Genomic DNA, 23614 nt, shown 5'->3' on the forward strand with positions numbered 1-23614 from the left:
CTTATTTTGTATATGGATGATATTCTCTTAATTGAGAACGATATCCCTACGTTATAAGGAATAAAGGTTTGGCTATCATCATAGTTCTCTATGAAAGATTTGGGAGAAGTATCTTACATCCTTGAGATGAAGATCTATAGAGATAAATCTAAAAAATTGCTTGGATTATCCCAGTCTATGTATATTGATCTGTGCTGAAATATTTCAGCATGGAGAATTACAAAGATCTTTCGATAGGTCATGGAATTTCTCTCTAAAAAAAAATTTATCCGACAACTCCTCAAGAGAAACATATGAGTAAAATTCTATATACTTTGGTAGTGGGATCCATTATATATGCCATGACATATACGAGATCGGACGTGGCATACTCACTAGGGATAGTGAGCAAATACCAGTCCAATCCAGATGAGAACCATTAGAAGGTCGTAAAGATCATCCTCAAGTATTTAAGAAATACTAAGGACTAGTGACTTATCTATAGAGAATCTGACTTAAGACTTATGAGATTTACAGACTCCAGTTTTCAGTCAGATCATGATGATAGCAAGAGTGAATTGGGATACAAATATACCCTGAATGATGGAGCAGTCCACTGAAAAAATTTCAAGCAGCACATCATGTCCGACTCTACTTGTGAGGTGGAACATATCACGGCATCCGATGCTATGAAGAAAGCTGTATGGTTACGGAAGTTCATCGATAAGCTAGGAGTGGCACCCTCCATCGATGGCTCTGTCATATTGTACTGCGACAGCACTGGCACTATTGCTCAAGCGAAAGAACTGAAGTCACATTAGTGCATCAAGCATATTCTGCATCATTACCATCTGATCCAAGAGATTGTGGATCGAGGTGACGTCAAGCTTCAAAAGATTGATGGAAAAGAGAACCTAACCGATCCATTCACTAAAGCCTTTGGTGTCAAAAAATTTGAGCATTATATATGAAAGATAGATATACGATACTGTACTGATTGGATTTAGTCCACGTGGGAGTTATTAAAAGTTATGCCCCAAAATCAATCATCAGTCTGTTGATGGTAAGCTCTTTATTGTAATTGTATAAGGATTGTTAAACAATAAATGTTATTTGATTTTTTCATCACTTTGTGTACATCTTCTTTGAACTCCTATGATTGTGATGAAATCTTTAGGACTATTTGAATCGATATAGAAAGATATATCATTTAGTCATTAAACCTTGTTCATAACCAAATGATATGCTATTATTAAGATGATAGCTATATCAAGTGTAGGTCGTTGTGTGCAATGGGCATTGGTTGTCCTCTTAACCAAGGATTGTGGAGATATTAACATGGCATGCAAGTGAGACGTAAATATACATCTCACTGAACGTGACCAACTGTGAAGCATTCTGCTGTCAAGAGTAGCTGACGAAGGATATGGGTATAAGTGTCCCTCCAATCTGAGATCACCATGATGACTTGCAAGCAACTCATTGTGGTTTGGTGTCAAAGTACCTGAATTTTTAATTCAATGATGAAAGATTTTTGGACATAGTCAAGTACCTACAAAGTCAGTGTGTGAGTCAAGATGGAATTGATCCCTCCGAATAAGTAGGAGTTAATGCATCGTTGTATTTCAATTCAATAAAATCTTGATCGGGTTAATCTATGTGATGGATTTAAAAAGTTGAAATACAATGTGGATGATCTTTTCAGGGTTGACAATTAAACCCTAGGTCACCTTGAGCCTTAGGATCAAAGGGATGAATTATACGGTAATCATATGCTAATGGGTTCTTGAATGTTGCATAGTATTCTTTCAACCTATCCGAACATCAGGTACTATTGCTAGATGGTCACTCTGATTTGTACAAAAAAATTATTTCTATACTATCGATTTAGGTTCGAACCTACAGGATCATTTTAGGATATAACCGTCAATTCGATTGATGATTAATCTTGTGCAAAAGTTGTAATATATTAATTCACTAATAGTTGATGAATTATAAAAGAATTGATTAGCAATTAGATTATTAATTAGCTCAATTTGATTGAGCATTGAGGTTTGGATAAAATTTAATTAAATTAGATTCAATTTAGATTGAACCATTTAGGTTATGAGATGTCCTAATCGTTAAAAGTGTTTGATTCCTGATTTGATCAAGATTTAAGCTCGATTAATCTCTAATTTGATTTGAATTTAATTGAGTTAGTATTTAATGAGATTAGGTCCTGATGTCTAATTGGGTCAAACCTAATTTGATTAAGAAAGAGACTTAATGAGATAAATCTTGAAGAGTCCGAACTAGGTTGGACTCTTCCTAAAGCACCGAACAAATTCTCCATGCCCACCTCTCCACACGACTTCTAATTTTTGCATGGAGATTTTTCATGCCTAAGAAGCTTTTGTCGCCCACTCTGGATTAAGGAAGGGTTGGTTAAAAATTTGAGTTTAAAATGTTTGAATTTAAATGAGAACTTAGAGTCCAAACATTGTTGGACTCTTTCCTAAAATTGCCGACCAATCTTCCCATGTGCAAGAATCAATTCTTGCATGATATTTTTCCACACCATTCAGATGTTTGTCATCCTCTTTTTGAGCTCCATAGATAAGGATAATGTTTGGTTCAAGTTTGATTCAAATTTGATTTGAATGGTGATAAGGATAAACCCTTATTCGAACTTGAATCAAACTACCTCTCCTTATCCTTAGCTTTTGTTGAACGCCACCTTAAGAAGGGATGGAATTTTGTGCAACAAGAAGGTTGGTTTTTTTTGGTAAGAATTATCTGAGAAGGGGCATGAAAAAAAAATCAAAAAGGGGCAGGCTTTCTTGTGCGACAAAAAGAGGATACCAATTCCTCTTTGGGCATGAGTTCTAGGGTGGGCTCTAGGGTTTCAACTCTAGACTTTTGTGAGAAGAACAAAATAACAGAGTCTTGTTTCATACTTTCTACACCACCATCTCCTCCTCTTGTTCCATCCTCTAATCTGGAAGAGTCTGGGTGATCTAAAGGAAGGAGCATATTTCAGCCATCCAGTACCTTTCGTGCAAACTAGCATTCCCGAGGAAGGTCGATCTGATCAAGATTTCGAGCAGACATCCTATAGAGGCCGGACGTGTTGTGTAGCTCCACAGCATCAGTAAGAATCTTTTACCATGTCTATCAGCAGTGGTGATCATCAACCCCCTATCTGGTAAAGAATCTAAGCTCAGTAGATAGGATCTGCTCCTGATTAGAATGTTTGTTTCAGATTCGATCTGATTGCAATTGATATGATTAATTATTTAAATTCAAATATTATATTTATTCATATGATATGATCCTTATTTGGTAGTTTTTAGATCAGATCTAGGACATGCAATTAGATTAAAATGTTTAATCTATAGTTTTCCACTTAAAATTTTTGAAAAATGCGTGCCAAAAATTGTCGATTTTTTCTTCCAAAATATCTTCTCCAACTTGTATATAGTCTTTACACTACTAGCTTCAAGACTAAAGATGTGGTCAGTAGATAATTCAGTAGTACAAATATCTCTAAAAAAAATTAAGCTCGATCAAAGAACTCCATATGGAGTTGGGAAGAAGATCATGTCAAGCCAATGGGAGTAATCATTGCATAAAGATATGGTAGTTATGGCTCTTTAGCCCATAGAACTTACAATCATTGATATTAATGCACCGAGCTAGATTACTTACATAACCATTTAAAAATTTAAGATTTTTATACCATTCGCATACATCCTTCAACTGCTCCCTTGTTAAGGTGTAAGATGCTTTTGACTTCAAAAATTTTTCAGGTGACATCTTAACCAACTCTAATAGAGGATGCTTGCATATGTTCTTCATATATGCTTGAGTCTTAAAGTTATCCTTCGTCTTGTCCTTGACATCCATAACAGTGCAAAAAATTTTATCGAATATATTTTTCTCAATGTGTATGATGTCAAGGTTATGATGGATCAAATTGATCGATCAGTACGGCAATTCCTAGAAGATATTGTGCTTCTTCCAATTATGAATTCTATCAAATCCTTGAGGTTTCTACTTATCAGATAGTAAGCCAAACTAGATTTCATGTATTTGGGATATTCTCTGAAATACTTCCATACCACTGAGATGCAGGGTTGCACGGTCTTTCTCTATCTTATTCCTCCTAAAACTGTCCCACTGCTTTCGAAAAGAATGATGCTCGAGGATAAATTGACGATGACAATCGAACCAGCAGAACTTACGATCATGCTCAAGTTGAAATAATTTTATATTCTTCATGCAATAGGGACATGCTAGCTTCCCATGAATGCTCCATCCTGATAGCATCCCATAAGTAGAAAAATCACTAATGATCCACATCAATGCAGTTTTTATTACAAAATTCTATTTTTTTGATACATCAAATGTGCATATGCAATCGGACCATAAGAATTTTAGCTCATCAACAAAAGGCTTTAGATATATATCAATGCTTCTACCAAGGTGTCATGATCCAGGAATAGCTAATGTAAGAAAGATATTATGTTCCTTCATGCACGTCCCAGACAGCAGATTGTATGGAATAATAAAGACTGGCCAACATAAATAGGGAGCTGCTACATGACGAATGGTGTAAATCCATCCGTAGATAGATCCAGTCAGACATTGCATGATTTTTGAGCAAATAAAGGATGGCCAGTATCAAATTTCTTGCATGCCTCATTGTCCAATGGATGACTCATCATATTAGTATGCTTGCAAATTTCTTCTTTGTGCCATCTCATCTATCCGACAGTACTCTTGGACAAGTAGAGCCTTCGAAGCCTAAAAGTAAGGAGAAGGTATCGAAGAATCTTATATGGTATGTCCTTTTGATTTCTACCCTCTTGCCTCGACTTAAATCGGCTTTCACCTTATACGTCACATATACTCTTCAGTTGGTCCTCATTGTAGAAAAGTATGTAATAATTACGGCATGCATCTATCTTCTTATATCCCATGCCTAATCCTTTCACCATTTTCTTTGAAGCATAGAAGCTCCCAACAAGCTTCTCATCTTTCGGTAGTAGCTTCTTTATTATTGCTACCATCCTACCATAATAATTGACCATTATATTAAACTCGATCTTCAAATTCAATAATTCTGATACAGCTGACAATGCAGTATGTATTTTACATTCCGTCATAGTGGTTCATCAGCATCTTTCAGCATATGATAGAAATCACCGCTGCTAGCTTCTAAATCATCCTTCATATCCTAGTTAAATTCAGGACCAGTTCCATCAATAACCATGTCTACTATTCTGTCTATGTCCCTATCTTATTGAGGACTTCTAATCCTTACAATTATCTCCTACATCTCCCTATGCAGGTACTAATACTTGTAGTTTGTTATAAATCTACTCCTATATAAATGGACAATTATTGTATCCCTATCAAGCTTTTCTCTATTGACATATCTTTTATACAGACAATGAGTTCGTCCTTAAACTAAGAGTGCAATATTCTCAAAAGCATAATCACAGAAGTACTTGACATCCTCTTTATATTCAACAAAAATCACCCCATCGACTGCTCGACGATCCATCCAACTATGATCCATGGCATACTATCTAAGGATTCTGCATATACAAAAATAAGATAAAATGCTTACCAAATATTTTATCATTTAAAATGACTTACATAATAAATACATCCTATCATCAAGTAATAGGTATAGAAGATCTTATCCTATTCAAAAATTATATTAATTCTATAGGTCAATTATAGTAATCAAACAATATGCAATAGGGGCTTAAAAAAATTTCGACAATATTTTTTCTTAGTTCTTTCCACACGGCTGAAGATGTGTGAGGATAATTAAAATAAAATACTATCCAAAATTTCTCTCGAATCCTTAATATATCATTTGATTATTATAATTATCTATAGAATTAATTGTAATTCTCAAATTATCCAAACTAGATAGTTAATTGATCAATGTACATAATTCTTCGATCCATACAAAAATATATAAATATACGGATGTCGTAAAATATGTACATTAATCAAAAAATAGATCTATCGTTATATACAATGCAATACTTTTAAAATTTTTAAAATACTAGATTTTTAATTAAAGGACATCATTGCAAACGAAGATGGTCGGGATGCACATCCTGCACATATGGACTTGGAGCATGCCAGACGACTAAGCCATACAAGCACACCAGCATGGCATCTAGGCAATCCCATCCTGGAGGGTCCAAAGTACCGAGTGGGATTGCAAATAGGGTTAGAAAGGGGCCGAGGTAGGCCAAGCCACACCCCTCCTTGAGTCCAATCCAAATTTTTTTTTCGAACTTCAGGCTAGGCTTAGGGCCTAGAGTTCAATCATTGAGCTGGTCCGACAGCCATTAGAGTAGATGAGCAGGCTAGAACCGGTCCGATGGTGGTTCGATCTCGAACCCCTGCCATCGAAGGCAGTAGGACTACTCTCATCGGAGAGCTTCCCAAAGTTGTTCCACCTCTTAAGAATAATATTAATTTAAATAATATTAATAATAATAATATTTAAATTAATAATATTATTAATTTAATTATTATTATTATTATTATTATTTAAATTAATATTAATAATATTTAAATTAATAATATTATTAATTTAAATATTATTAATATTTAAATTAATAATATAAATATAATTTTAAATATTAAAAATTTAAAAAGGTCGGAATGGATTGTGGTGACGATGATGGCTCCGATGGAGCCATCCTCCTTGCCATTGCTAAAAATCACCTTGCAGCTCTGGTGATGGTGCGGGTCTGACAGCATGTGATGGCAGGCCCAACATGGGTCCGATAGTGGGTCGGCGGTGTGACACTCTGATGGCTGGGCATCCGAAGGGGGGAGGGGTAGGGGGAGAATGGGGAGGTGGTGGGGGGTTCGATTTGACAAGGGGAGGGATAGTCAGGCGAAAGGGGAGGCAGTGGGGGCCTCGATCTAGCAAGAAAAGGATGATCTAGCAAGGGGAGGGCTCGGGAACATGCGATCTGATGAGGGGATGCTGGATCAGAGGTGGGGATGATGGCACGAGGGCTGGGGGGGACATCAAGGGCTCCGACGGCACAGCGGGGGAGAAGGAGGATCGAAGGTGGGAGGAAGAGGGAAGGCAAAAGGTGATCCATGAAGGAGAGGGCTCAAAAACATGCAAACCGGTAAGAAAATGTCAGATCGAAGGTGAGGACGATGGCATGGGGGCTGGGGGGAAGAGGTTAGGGGTTCCGACGGTGTGGTGGGGGAGAAGGGATATCGAAGGTGGTGGGGAAGAGGGGAGGTGGGGGGAAGCAGGGAGGCAGTCGAGGACTCGATGGGGTTTTAGGGCAGACTATTAGTGATGGCTAGCTTTCGTCGCTACAGCCGTCACTAATAGATATTTTTAAAATTTAAATTTATAATGACAGTAAAGTATTTAGTTATTGCTAATACCAACTTTTTAGCGATGGAAAATTTTTTGTCATAACATTTGGTCGGTAAATCTTAATATTAGCGATGGTGCTTCGCCGTCGCTAATAAGTCTGCATAGCAAGGAAAAAAATTTAAGGTTATTAGCGATGGTAATTAACCATCACTAATAAGGTAAATCCATCGCTAATAATTTTAGATATAAATTTTTAAAAAAATAAAATTATTTAGTTATTAAAGATGGTAAAAGACCATCGCTAATAAGATAACCTCATTGCTAACAATCTTATAACCATATTAAAGAAAAATAAAATTACTTGATTATTAGTGATGGCGAAATGCCATCACTAATAATCCTAGAATCAAATTAAAAAAAAGTAAAATTACTTCTTATTAGAGATACAACTTGCCGTCACTAATATTTTTTTTTTGTGACAATAAATTTGTTGGTCATCATTCATCGTTGGTAAAAATTATTATTAGCAACAGTAAATTACCGTCGCTAATAGCCATTGGTAAAAAAATATTTTCTTATAGTGTAATTTAGTATAGTACACTGTTAGTCTAGCATAATATGCAATTAATATAGAATGATATACAGCTAATTTATTATGGTACATAGTTAATCTATTATAATACATAATTAATCTAACATTGACTTAAAGTATAATACTTATGTTGCTTTATCTGTACAAACATGGGCTATTAAGCATGTCAGTAGTTTTCTCAAAAGTTATAAACCACCATTCATCTATCCCCATCTCTTGTATTGGAGCAACATTCTGTTCCCTTATAAGGTGGAGGCTATCACTGAAGCCATGAAGAGATTAAAAAGATTTGAGATATACATTTTGTATTTAACATCAGACATATTTGGAGTTGATGCATAATTAATTTTTTTTTGTCTCTATCAAGTGATCAAGAGGATAGAGCCTAAAAAGGAAGAGTTGCACCTTCAATCTCAAGGAAGGCCATAGGGACCGGTTTCGATACAGGGGGAGGCCTGTACATAATCTAAATTTTTTTATTTTTTATACTTCATATTTAGTTACATAACTCATATATTATTTTTCATTTGGCACACATATGCTATATGCAAGCAATAGTAAAATCCATCCACACACGCATATAATATCATTGCACACAATTAGTATTCTGCTACATAATTTTTTTATTTATTATAGTATGCAATTGTCTTCATATGGTACACACTTATTTTTGTTTGATACACAACTGTTACGTGTTGGCATACTGTTAGGCATACTATATTCAAATGGCATACTTGAAAATTTACTATGTGGGAACACATATAATTTTTTGTTTCACATTGCTTATTGTATACAATCGTTATGGTGTTTTGTCATATTTCAGGTTCTGTTATCTAGCCAACCCAAATGACATCTTATTCATACTTTAGAGACATGTATGGCAATAGTTAAGAGGTCCTTGATTTCTCATGGTTTCCACTTAGAGGATCCTCAACCCGTCAATGATGTCGCATGGAGGATGTACAGATACTTGCCTTTGATAGAAGACTTTCATGCATTGAGAAGATACTATACGATAAGGGTTTAATATCGGCTGATGATATTATAGGTATAGATGTAGCTCCTACTGAGGTGAGTATGATGCTGTAGTTGTAAAATAGAAATTTAGATATAATGTTATTTTTGATCTAAATAATCTTTATTATTAGGTGAGGGCAGAGCATTCTTTTTTAGGTAAAGAGCCCTATCCAATTGAAGTGGACCCTAGTATCCATCATAGTATAGGAGCTGTGGAGGTAGTTTTTATTAATATAGAGTCAAAGATATGGCTTTTATATTATAATATGAAAGCTTATTGTGTGCCAACATGTTTGTTCTTATCAGGTCAATTTTGTGGCTGAAGTTGAGTGCAAGAAGGAATATGTCATCGTGAAACATGTGTTCTCATCATGCAAGCATATAAAAATGGGAACTCACGAGAGAAAGCCTACCAAGAAGAGAAAGGCCATATCACACCTTCTTAAAATCTATAAACATGCAAGGAAGAAACAATGAGCGGAGAACATGGGTGAAGGAAGTACGGCCTTACCCATAGTTGAGAGTGATTCAAATGCTTAATTGTTATCATTTTTGGAGCCCATCACTACTACACTTATGGAGCTACAATACTCAGTTAAGGACAAAGAAGATTCATCCCCTCTAGAGAGGTTTAGAAATTTTTCATGTATTAATTTTTAAATTGTTATGATATTTTGTAACTTTGTATCATATGCTTATATGACATATATTAAACATTCAATTGACTTAAAATATTTTTTATGCTTCATCACTTTTAGCATATTCGAGATTCTAGTACAGTTATAGATGTTGAAACATCGGTGATGCTGGATAAGCCAATACGATTGGCACAGAGGTGCACCTATCATGGGAATGGAAAAGATATACTCCCATCATATCTTGAAGCATCAATTGATTTCTATGTTGATGGAGATTACTCTGAGTAAGTCAACAGAATATATTTTCTATATCTCATTATTCACCATGAGTTCTTTTCTTAATACGCATAGGTTTTATATAGTGAGACTATCTGGAAGGACTAAGATACATCTAAATCTTCCCGCATTTGCCATGCATTGGATCAAGTCCTTCAAGATGGGCTACCATGGAGTGATGTATAAAAATGATGCTCATCTATGTCCCTTACTCTTGTATTTTTTGGTCCTAACTAATTATTTTTTGATTATGTACAACTCATTAATGTATACTTTCGTATCATAGAGTTATTTCATATAGAATATAAGAAGCCAGTGGAGAACCCCTCTTTATGTTTGTGTTGTGAGATATAGGTACAAAATTTGTTAGAAGTATACATTTTATTTTCAGCAGTGGATGTTACAACTTACTCATCTTTCTCTTATCTTCTTTGGTGGAGACTGCTATACTTCAATACCTTTCAGGGTCACTAAGGTGACCCTTGAGATCACCAATCAGATTCTAGATTCAACATACCAAGCATATAGAAATAGATGGGTGATATCCACTTATCAGATCTCGAGTTGATAGTGTTGAAAAATGTGTCCTAAAGCCAATCATCGAGGTTATAGATGATTGTGCTCCATATAAGTATATAAATTATAAAATGATAAATATTATCTGGCAGATTCATCATAAGGAATATATCTTCTAAAATAGAACTCATATGTTATGATGAAGTCCTTAGAACTACTTCCAAAATGATAAAAGAGGATTTATCATGTGGTTCTTAAATCCTGCTCGTGATCAAATGATACAATTGTCATAAGGATGATAATTGTATCGAGTATAGATCATTGTATGCCATATTATTTGGTTCTCTTCTTAACTAAGATGTGTGGTGACAAGGGTATGGCATACGGATGATATGTAGAAGTACATTTCATTGAGCGTGATCACTTCCGGATCACTCTGCTTTCAAGGGTTGCTCTAATGGAATATGGGTATATATATCCCTCGGACCTGAGGCTATCTCAGTGACTTGCAAGTAACTTATTATGCTTTGATGCCAGACTATCCGAACTTTTAATTCGATGATGGAAGATTTTTGGGTACAGCCAAGTACTTGTGAAGTCTGAGTGTGAGTCAAGATGGGATTGACCCCTCCAAGTAAAATTGAAGATGATGCATCATTGTGTTTCAATTCAATAAAACTTTGGCCAAAGTAATCCTAGTGAGGAGTCACAGGATTTTTGAGGTTGAGACACAATGTGGACCACTCTTCTTGGGTTGATAGTTTAACCCAAAGTCATCCTTGAGTATCAAGTGTCAAAGGGATAAATTATACAGTAACTATATCCACATGAGTTTTAGAGTGTTGCTGGGCATACACTCAGCCTATCCAGACATCGAGTCCCATTGCTAGATGGTTACATCGATTAGTACAAAAATTATTTTTGTGTTATTGATTTAGGTTTGAACTTATGGGGTCACACACATAGAAGTATCTGTCTGATCAAATGACTGATTGATGATTATGAATCATTGGAGGGTTCAATTATCAATTTGATTGATGATTAATCCTATGCAAAGATTGCAATAAATATTTACTAATAGTTAGTAAACTAAAGAAATAATTAATTGACAATATGGTTATTAATTGACTTAATTTGATTGAGCAATGGGGATTGAATTAGATCTAATTGAATTGAATTCAATTAGATTGATTTTGGATTGATTGGATGCATCCCTATTGAATAATAGGGCTTGTTTCAATTGATCTCAGGGATGCATGAATATGATTTAATTATTTTTATTTAGGCTTTGGATTGATTGAATGCAGCCCTATTGAATAATAGGGCTTGTTCCAATTGATCTCAGGGATGCAAAATCGAATTCTAACTTAAATATGAATCAATTATTTTAAATATATTTTTGATCGAATCAAATCCTATTGGATAATAGGCTTGATTGGATTAAGTCCTATTATCAAATTGCTTCCCTGATATCCATCCAGAATCAATCCCTAGATCAATGGGGTTTTAATCTAACTAGTTACAAATTCAATTGGGACCTAATAATTGGACTAGGATCCAATTAGTTAGTTTGTTATAACTAATTCTAAGTTAGTTAGGATTTGGTCTATTAATTAGTTAGAATTTGACCAAGATCTTGAATCTTATTTGGAATGGGACTAAACCAATTTCTAAACCCCCCATATGATATATATCTCCACGCCACACCTCCCTTTCACCATGGAAAATATTTTTCAAGCCCTTTATGCGCCCTCTCCTCTCTTTCGTGAAGAAAAAGGAGACGTCCTCCCCTCTTTCATGTCGCCCAAAAAGAAAAGGTAAGAGAAGGGGGCATCCAATATCTTATGCATCTTGTCTCTCCTCTTCTCCTCCCTTCTTGAAAGTTTTTTTGAAATCTTTTATTACTAATTTTTTAGCATCAAAGAGAGGATTCTCTGCTGATTTTACAGTAAAAAATTGAAGAAGAAAAGTTCTTCCCAAAAAGAGATAGATCAAGAAAGAAGATGAGTCTTCTTTCTTGCGTGCAGTCTTGAAGAAGAAGAAATTCTTCTTCCAAAATTTTTTTTTATTTTTTTTTAAGATAAAAATTAGATTAAATTTAATTTTTAATATAAAAATTTAGAGAAAAAATATCAAAAAAAATTTGATTGGAGTTTGGGGCTCTCTAGAGTTTTAGATCAAGGAAGAAGATGGATCTTCTTTCTTGTGCGCAGCCTTAAAGAAGAAGGAGTTCTTCTTCTAGATTTTTTTTAAAATTTTTTTAAAAATAAAAATTAGATTAGATCTAATTTTTTATATAAAAATTTAGATAAAAATATTAAAAAAATCTGGTTGGGTGTTTGAAACTTCTTAGAGTTCTAGATCAAGGAAGAAAAGAGAGAAAAAAAGAGAAGAACGGTTCTTCTCTTGGATCTCTCTTTTAGATTTTTTTTAGAACTTAGGATTTCATATAATTTTTAGTATGATAAATCAAATTAGATCAAATTTTTATCATAAAAAATCAGAAAAAAAATATTATTCTTAAGGGCGTAAAAGGAAGAGAGAAAAGTTCTCTTTTATGCATGCAAAATTGAGAAGAAAGGATTCTTCTCTTGATCTCTATTGTAGAGATCAGATGCATGGATTCAGAAAGAAAGGAAGAGGGTCTCCTTATTCTTCAATTTTATCATATTCCTCTTAGATCAGCCAAAAGATGGTGTCTTTGCGAGCTAGCACTTCTGAAAAGATCGATCAGCATAAGTGCTTCGTGTGGATACCCATAGAGGCGGGATGTGTGTGCGGCTGTCAGACATCATGAAGAACTATCTATCATAAATTTTGGATGTGCTGATCTACTACCCACGCTCAGGTATGAGATTTTGATCTCAATTAATTTTTATATGTAATTTAAATATGAATTAGATATGATCTAATTACACATAGATATGATCTGTACTTGCTGAATTTTAGATTTCAGATGTCTATACATGTATATTGGCTTATATCATAGATTCTGTATGATAATTTAGATTTAATCTATGCATGCATCATAGATTAAATTGTTTAATCTATATATATTTCACTGCAAAAATTTTTAAAATGCATGCACATCATCCACCACGCTTTCCTTCAGATAGGTACTTGGTCATCCTAATGAACATAGGATGGCATTGGTACATTTTTGTTTTGGATTTGAAGGAGCCGTAGTTTGACTGCTACAACTTGATATGGAGCTTCAACATATCAGATGATGCAAATATGTAATAGTGTTCGACAAATGTTTATTTCTTTTATGTGTAACAATATCTTCAAGTAATATATTATATTTTGTACCATGTTGTGTAGGAAATATTCATGTATTTTTAGCTATCAGAATGAGTAGGATACTACATCCCTAAAGCTCACATTCGAGATATTCATGGCTATCTGCAGCAGAGCTATGATACCATAGACTGCGAAGTGCATATGTTAAAATTTTCAAAGATACTCACATGAGGTAGCTCGAAACCATTATACGATGATTTTAAGGATGCCTCATTACATAGGAGTTGGATTATGGGAAATATTTATTCTATAGTTACTGTGTTACATATAACATATTTTGATCATAGTATGAGAAGAAGATGCCAAGTATAAAAAACTAGAACATGGTGGTTGTGTAAACGGTCTTCAAAATTTGTGTCAATTGTAAAATCTGATCTTGTACTAATTTGATACAGATATGTTAATACAATTCAAAATTTTTCTACACTGTGGCATGTTCTAATGTGCAACAGGTTAATATTATATTCACTATATATGTTGGTAATGTAATTGTGTATCATGCAATATTCAATATATACCAGGTTAATTTAAGTATGTATCGGCCTAACTTAAGTGTGTATAATGCTCTATTCATTTGTGCTGGTACCGGTGTGTTGGGCCTAGAAATAATTTTGATGAGACTAAAATATTTGAGTATATACTTGCACACCAGCGAGTTATTTAAGCTTTTGATAAGAAGTTTCAGGAAGCTAAAGCAATATTTCAAAGAATCTCCCAGTTTCCATTTTAAAAGTCCAAAGAAATAAAAATGAAGAAAATCACACTGTGAAAAATCAAGTGAAGAAGGTCAAGAGCTAACTCCAAGCCTTGAAGAGTCAACTCTGGCATGTAAATATCAGGTAGCATAGGTCTCAAGTCGACTCTAAGCATTACTCAAGTCGACTCTCTCAGAAAGATAGAAAGCATATTTTTTGAGACTAATTCTCGAGTCGACTCCTAAAGATCTTGAGTCGAATCGAAGACATCTCGAGTTGACCCCTGATTGAATTCGAATCAACTCCACTATGACCGACAGCTCCAACAGCTAAGTTTTCAAATATTGCAGTTTTGCATAGAAGCCCTTTAGTGGCTAGTTTTCAGCCTCCAACAGCTAGAAATCTATTTTTGGATACTCTAACAAAGATATATGGGCACCAAAGGCATTAATAAAGAAGAAGACAAAAGAAGATAAAAGAAAGCAAAAAAAAGGCTAGAAATCAAGTGAAAATCACTTTGACCATGATTATTCAACTGTATACAATGACAAATTAACTATATACCATTTTTATTTAACTGTATATCATATATATGTAACTGTATATCATGTTTATGTAACTATGTACCATATATTTGTAACTATTATCATGTTTCTTTAATTATATATAGTGATAAGTTAACCATGTACCATACTTATTTAACTATATATAATGATAAATTATTATGTACCATATTTATTTAATTATATGCAATGATAAGTTAACTGTATATATTGATAAATTAACTATGCAATATATTTATTTAACTATGTACCATATTTATTTAACTATGTGCAGTGGCAGCTTAACTGTGTACATTAGCAAATTAACAATATACCATGTTTATTTAACTATGTAAAATGGCAAGTTAACTGTGTACATTGGCAATTTACTATATACTATATTTATTTAACTATATACCATATTTATTTAACTATATATCATATTTATTTAACTGTATGCTATGTTTATTTAACTATGCAGTAGACTATGTAGATTAATAAATTAACTGTATACTATATTTATTTAACTATATACAGTCATAAATTAATTATATATATTGATAAATTAACTGTGTATCATATTTATTTAATTGTGTATCATATTTTTTTAACTATATGCAGTGGCAAGTTAATTATGTACGTCAATAAATTAATTGTATATCATATTTATTTAACTATGTATAGTTTCAAATTAACTATATATCATATTTATTTAACTATATACAGTAGTAAATTAACTGTAATCATGTTTATTTAGCTGTATATAGTAGCAAATTAATTATGTATATTGATAAATTAACTATATACTATATTTATTTAACTATGTACCATATTTACTTAATTGTATATGATATCAAATTAATTGTGCACCTATATGTAGTGGCAAATTAACTATGTACTATATTTATTTAAATATGTACAGTGACAAGTTAACTATATATATTAGCAAATTAACTATGCACCATATCTATTTAACTATGTACAGTGTCAAATTAGTTATGTATCATATTTATTTAATTATGTACTATATATATGTAACTATGTATAATGGCAAGTTAATTATATACCATGTTTATTTAACTATGTACATTGGAAAATTAATACTATATCATATTTATTTAACTATATATCATATTTATTTAATTATGTACAATGATAAGTTAACTATATACCATATTTATTTAACTATGTATAGTATAAATTAACTATGTACTATGACTCCTTAACTGTGTACCAAATTTATATAACTATGTACTATTGTAAATTAACTATGTATTATATTTATTTAATTATGTATAATGATAAATTAATTATGGACAATGACTCTTTAACTATGTACCAGGTTTATATAACTATGTACCATATTTATTTAACTATACATAGTCATAAATTAATTATGTATCATGACTCCTTAATTATGTACCAGGTTTATTAACTATGTACATGGTAATTTAACTTTATTTAATGATACCTTAACTATGTAACATCCAAACCAGCCCAATATAAGCCTACAATTCAACATCGAGCATGAGGAGACATCATAAGAAAACTACAAACTCCAAAAAAGAGTTTAGAATCAAACTATACCATGAGATATTAAAGCATGCCATAGATAGTGTGTAATATTAACAATGTGTCATATTTAGTTGTTTGATTAATCTGGATTCCTTTGTTGCCGTTGTTTAGTTCAAAATTTAGTAAGAGAAATCATAAAATTTAAAGTAAGAACAAAGCATATAAGTTTTCAAGTGAAAAGCAAATGAAAGTAGGAAATGTAGATATTTTCAGGTTTTACAAATTTACAACAAATTATAGGGTTTTCATAACACTCAGCCATTCTACTTCTCACAAAACAACTCAAATCTTAAATAGTTACTCAATAGTCTCATTACAAGTTGTTCTGTTCTATCCTTCTTTCCTACATTATCCATATTTCATATTTCTCAATGAATCTATCTATGAAGCTCTTCTCTTCTTCCTAGGCCTGTTAGGATAAGTCTTCACGATAGAAGGTAAAATATATATCTCATCTGAGGCATTGTAGGTTACTTCAATATTAGGAATTGGATTAATGAATTCTACATATGCTGTTCTATGTATTTCAGTCTGAAAATAATTATCAATGAATTGATATAATGATCTACCAGCCTTCTTAATGCATGCACATGCATACTTACATATCATCCAGAAGATTTACCATTCACCACAAGAGCAAGTGCATTCCTATAAGTCAACCTTACATGAGTACTTTATGTCCTTTACATCATAAATCCTGATGTTTGATTTAAAGACGAATAACCTCTAACCATCTTCTGCAATTCTCTACAATACTTTTTTAGGATCGGGGCAAAGATGGGTTTGGATGTTGTAACCTTGAGTCCATCTATCGTATATCAATTACATAATTTAGAGTCTTATCAATCATCTTAGGAATGAAAAGATGCTGAGCCTCCAGGATCTAATTTTTAAAATACTCAACCACATTAGATGTCATGATACCCCAATGTGGATCTGAAAAGACTTAATTTGCCCAATGCTCTGATTTCACATGCATAATAAAGTTACTTGCTCCTCGAACTTTTGCTATAAGTTTGCTTATTAATTTTTAAAAAATATTTAGTCTTAGAGTATTTACAGTAGGATTTAATAAATCAACCGATCTCTTCCTTTTAGATGCATGATAATGGACAAGCATTTGCATGCAAAATAATGAAAGGATCATGTATACACCACTTGATTTTTGAAATTAAGTGGTAGTTACTTGATTTTTTAAATTATCTTTGATATGATGGATGCAGTAAGAGTGGTATTTACTAGTAAAGTACTTCAGTATTGCTTTCATAAGTTCTTGATGTCTATCTATCATAATTGTGAATGGTTGTCTATAATAACCGACACAAAACTCTAAGGTTCTTTTCAAAATCTGACAAAATCAGTCCCGATTGTCATCATTCTCTGTATCAATAATAACATATGCTATAGAGAACATATTATTATTGGCATCTTTGCTCATAGCACCAAGTAAAACTCCATTCTCGTGCTTAATAAATATTGCATCCATGAATATTAGAGGTCTACGACCTTATATAAAAGTATCAATTGAGGCTTTAAATGAAATGAATAGATATCTGAATCAATCTTCGAGAGTTTCATACTCTGCTATGTTGTCGGGGTTGGTCTTAAAACTGGCATCACAATACCATTATATATGTTCATAAGATACTGACCTCTGACTATAGAGCTCTTTGATAGCAATCTGTTTTCCATGTTAAGCTTAATGACATAACAATTCCACACCAAATTCTCAACGAATATATTTTACAATATCAGTTGGCTTATACAAAGGCATATCTTGAATTTTCTTTTTCACAATATTTGAAACCCAATGCTTCGAAGCCTTCGGATGAGATCGAACTTATAACCCTACTTTGCATGTATGTTTATTATTTATTATTTTAATTATAAATCCATCTTGATTCCCAAGATGGGAAGCATGACTACGCCATCTATATCCTTTATATGCATACTCAACAATCATATGCTGATGATCATTCTTCATATATATAAAATCTCTATAATTTGCAATGCAGAAATTATGAATTATATTGTGAAGAGTTTCGACATCCTTGAATTCTTGACCTACATTCTTTATAAAGCTCTTCCAAGCATCCAACGTGTTTCATGGACTTGGTTCATCTTCAACAATAGCTCTTATTTCTTCAACCACTCAAACAGAATTACCCAAGTTGGCAAACAAGAAAAAACAAGATAAATTACTCTTTTAATAATTGTTGGAATAATGTATGTGTTCAGCATTCTGGGATGGGGCACTATCTCTATAATATAAAAAGATCATTCTTTCAATATATTACCTTACGTTGATTATCACATTAGATAATTCAGTCTAATTAAAAAAAAATTAAAATAAACTGTGAATAAAATTTGTATTATCTTATGTTGATTATCACATTAGACACTTCAATTATCAATATAGAATGATATACAACCATGTTAATTATTGCAGTTTTTAACTTTAGATGTATTTCAGATAAATTCTTAACATCCTTATCTACCGTGAGCATAACAAGCATTCTCGAATTATTAGGAATATAGAATTTTATATCAATTATTGTATAGGATAAATGCTTTCATCTCTGAATTATTTCATTGCAAATATAATTGAGAGTTGTATCTTAAAATTGAAATGATATGGGCTTTACTACCATAAAAGTGCCCAGCCATAAAAATAGAATTTTCAATGTCCATACAACCAATAACTATTAGAAACCTAGATGGGGTCTTTTAAAAAGCTAGATTTTTTCTAAGGATCAATAAAAGTTTGTTGCAAGAAGCTCATCCATAAATAGAAAAGATGTTTAGGACTTGGACAAGTCAACGAGACATGAAGAAAGATTTTTGCCATGGAGAAACTTAGGATGAGCTATAAAGAAATTGATCCATACCTCAATTTATTTGTTATGATAATATAACCTGAATCAAATGGGATTCGGGTTGGCTAGAAGAAAATCTAAATGGGGCAACTTCGATAATTGTGATTTCTAATTTTAGCCAATGAGATTCTATGATATAATAAGACTATGATATAATAGGACGTTCAAAAAACCTAGGAACCACAGAATAGGGAACGTTTCCGAGAGGAGTCCTGATCAAAAGAATAATTTAGGTATTTTTTAAAGTAAAATGACACCAAAAGAATGTTCTATTACGGTAAACTTAAAAGCAGAGATTAGGAATTAAAGTCATGGTCAACGGAGACTCTTTGTTAGAGCGACGTCAAAAAAAATATCGAGAATTAAATTTTCAAAAAAAATATTCTACTGAGATATTTTTTTCCCCACTAACCAATGGAGCCCTTGATTATTCTAATTTCACCCTTTTCTTCCTCCCCCTGCTAGGACACTTCCCTTTACACGAGATAAAACATTGATCTCATGCACTTCAAAAACACCGAAGTACAGAGTTCTTCCTCGTAAAGCCTGTGACAGTCGAGGATGGCTGTCACATAGATGTACCAAACGAAGTTTATACATGAATATAGATGATACATGAAGCATGTGAAGTGCATACTAGCCTTCACCATGAAAAACGTACAAGACAAACTTTGTCTCAACTTTGGTTTAATCACTATGACAAATTATGCGTCTTTCTCATTAAAAAGGCTAAATGCTCCACCTATGTAGGGCAGATCTTCTAATCCAACTAGCTTTTGGAGGCTCTGCAACTTCAATTTTGATAGTTTCTCACAACCAGGTCATGTAGCCTCTTTTGCTCCAAATTATCAGTCCACAATCCATTCTCCTTCTATGTGTACCAGAATGTCACTGGGTAGGATAGCATAAGGTACAGATTTTACTAATTCCATACCCTATTCACCCTCTTACCGACCATCCGACCCTATCCATCATGACGGATAGGGATTTTAAATCCTTATCCTACCCATGCAAATGATGGGTAATATCCTATTCTACCCATAACTTACGAAAACAAATGCATAATACAAACACCACCCACTCAAATCTGTTTCAAATTTATCATATTTCACACATATTTTAAATCAAACAAGTTCTAAAATCTATTTCAACCATTAATCTGTACAATACAAACAGATATATACAATAGCAAAAAAAATCCTAAACCCCTAATAGATTTAGTATATATATATAGATATATTTATAAATATATTATTATAGAAGATGATATTTTAGTAAATACATATACATAATGGATCGGGTAAGATACGATTTAAGAGTAAATCCACAATCCGACCCCATCTACTGTGAATTTTCAAAACTAAAATCCAAACCCGACCCATAATGGGTTTTTTCAAAAAAAAAAAAAAAAAAAGGACCAACCCTACCCAACGGATAGGGGCGGATACCTATCAGGTAAAGTATGGTACATTAATATTTTCTTGCCATGCTAGTTAACCGTATATTATTTTAATACTGTTTCTGAAAAAAAGACAACCGTGCATTTCGAAATTTAGTAGAATAACATGATTCTTTTCCTTTTCCTCTTCCCTACCCTTGCCATCATTTCTGCCAATCCAAGCTTCCATTAAAAATAAAACATGATAACTTCTACACACAAGCAGCAGATTATAAGCTTGCGACCATCCATTTGTCTCTTTGCTTTCTATCATAACAAAATTTTCAATGCATTGCTTCCATTTTACAAAGGGCAATTGAGGAACCGGATGCCCCAGATAAATTGCTACCAAGAACTCACCAGTGCAACATGACACCCCACATTAGTAGCATAAAGCGGCACTTTCACAGCGAGGTTGTCAAAGGCAAAAGATGGGGCTTATCGACAATCCGATCATATATGTGGGCAGTTACTGCTACAGAACATCTAACAACTAAATGTCCCATCTCATGACAGACCAACATTTACATTAGATATAAGAAACTAAACATTATTTTACACCAATCAAGTATAGGGTTGATAGTTGCGCCAACTTGAGGAACCTGCACAGGCAGCTGAATGCGACAAACCAACCGTCACCTTTTTGGGTTCTGGGAAAACCCAATGGATGGTAGTTTGACTCGAGGCAATGTCTTCTCTTATGTCAACTGATAGAGAAGTGATCGGTCTCCAGTAATTTGCGGTACTCATGGAATCTTGACATTTAGTTACACTGCTCATCAACCAGTAGACAGACAAAAATTAGCAAACGAATAATAACTAATTACGAATAAAATGGCCGAGTTTGATGATTTTTACTTCTAAAAGCATGTTATTCGTGTCCTAACTGATTCAAGTAGTCTTCAAGTTCTCGTGACACCCAATCACCTGAAACCCTGGATGTTGCTGTTTCTACTTTGCTCAAGTCTGCCTGAGAAGAGGAAGAAAAAGGGACTTACAATTACTTCTTAAAAAATAGATTTTGGTCAAATTTAAAGTTATGAGACGTGGGCATGGACATGGGATACAGATATGGCACAATATGAATATACAATATGACAGTCTTAAAAAAGTAGAATATGGTATGGTTAGGAGACGTCAAGGAATACTTGTGTGCGTGCATGTGTGTGTGTGTGTGTGTTAAGCATGTATTTATACATAAGTACATGCATACAGGCAGGCATACACATAACCATATGTATGAATATTAAAAACTATATATAAACCATAATAAGCTATCAAAATAACAGTCATTATTCCATAGACAATAATGCATATTGCATATTTTAAAATTAATATCAGACTACAAAATTGACCATTCCTTTCAATTTTGGAGGTGTTGTGGAAGTATCTAAAGTGTACTTGGAAAACATTCTGGAGTGTTTCTTTAATTTTGAAAAATAAGATACTTAACAGAAGTATCAGACACATTTGAGAAGTATTCAACAAGTATTGACATCTGATATGGATACCACACAGCAGATGATTTGGAGTATCCATGCTTCCTCGATTTAAGGATTTTAACTTTCAGAATCATGTTCCTTTGGTCTTGCTTATTCACTGCTCATGAAAATTTTAATTTGAAATTTTTATGATGAAATCTTTGGTTGCCTGAAAAGGGATTGTAACAATAAAGGAAGAAGAGAAACCATAAAATCTAAGACCACAACTAGGTTGATATTTTCCATTCCATGTTATAAGGAACTCTTAAGTTTTCATAAGAATCCAAACACTTCGAAGAAAAACTTAACTTGATTTACTAAATTCCAGACTAGAAAACAGGCCCTGGATGGTTTTGCAAGAAAACAAGTGTTGCAGCAATTACTGTTACCATGGTTAAATGATCAAGCAAGGATTTTTTTTTTTTAGACCACAAAATGCTGAGGCCCAGATGTCCTTGGCTGTTTCTTGCATAATATACAGTTATGCATCAACGTTACATGTGGTTACCTTAGCTTGCCTGTAACTTTCAAGCATTCGGCGGTATTGTTGCTGTGCTTCAGGGCAGTCAACCATTGATAGAACGCTTGAGACAGCTTCATCAAGAGCAGCATCCACTTTTTGCTTACGGAAAACCTTTAGTATGTCATTTTCTTCCTCTTTATTGATTGATTCTGGGTCAGCTCGAAACCCTCGTAATCCAACTCTTCTCCTACACCACCGCAATATTATCTTTTCTAGAATGCCAACAGTCAAAAGCAACTCATACTTCTTTCTTGCCTGATGTGCTCTTACACGAGCCTGTCAAAATATTTAAGAGAGAGGAAAAAGAAAAGTAAAAAATATATTTATTCAATTTGAAATAATATACATTTGTAAGACAATTAAAGGTTTGACATAGCAGGGTCCATCCTCTATTAACCAAAAAATCCACATCATTACAAAAACTAAATGAGTTCAATAATGTTTCAGATGTTGCTTGTGGATAATTGTCGTATGACATTTTTACACTAAATATCAGATATTGAACCTCATATTAAACCTTGTTGAAGGTCATAGTACATTATTATTTGCTAATTGGATAGCTAAAATCTGTGTCTATTATCCAACTATGGATATATAGGAGAAGTTCAAGCTAGTTTTCAGGAGAGATAATAAGTACAGCATTGTTCTAGTAATAAGTTGTCAAAAAATAATGTCCAGAGTTCCTGTTGGGACTAGCAAGTATTTCTCAAAGATCTAGTACTTGGGCTAATGGTAGTGGCTCATGGTGGCAGCAACGTCTTTTTATGAGCCACTCCGGAAAACTTTAATTTTATTGACTG

General features: G+C 33.3%; 1 protein-coding gene and 1 pseudogene across 5 annotated transcripts in view; both read right to left on the reverse strand.

Moving 5' to 3' along the window:
* Window positions 1–16793: 16793 nt before the first annotated feature.
* Window positions 16794–21560, reverse strand: LOC140859323 (uncharacterized; annotated as a pseudogene).
* LOC105048996 (calmodulin-binding transcription activator 4) overlaps window positions 21049–23614 on the reverse strand; it is a 35562-nt gene continuing 32996 nt past the window's right edge. For all 5 annotated transcript variants that reach the window (XM_010928531.4, XM_010928530.4, XM_073261104.1 and 2 more), the window contains 3 exons: window positions 22800–23090; window positions 21669–21780; window positions 21049–21582 (listed from right to left, as the gene is read on the reverse strand). In XM_010928531.4, coding sequence (XP_010926833.1) covers window positions 21682–21780; window positions 22800–23090 — 390 coding nt within the window. In that variant the 3' untranslated portion in view covers window positions 21049–21582; window positions 21669–21681. The remainder of the gene's footprint in view (window positions 21583–21668; window positions 21781–22799; window positions 23091–23614) is intronic.

This window comes from Elaeis guineensis, chromosome 7, assembly GCF_000442705.2.
Source record: "Elaeis guineensis isolate ETL-2024a chromosome 7, EG11, whole genome shotgun sequence".
Lineage (NCBI taxonomy): Eukaryota > Viridiplantae > Streptophyta > Magnoliopsida > Arecales > Arecaceae > Elaeis > Elaeis guineensis.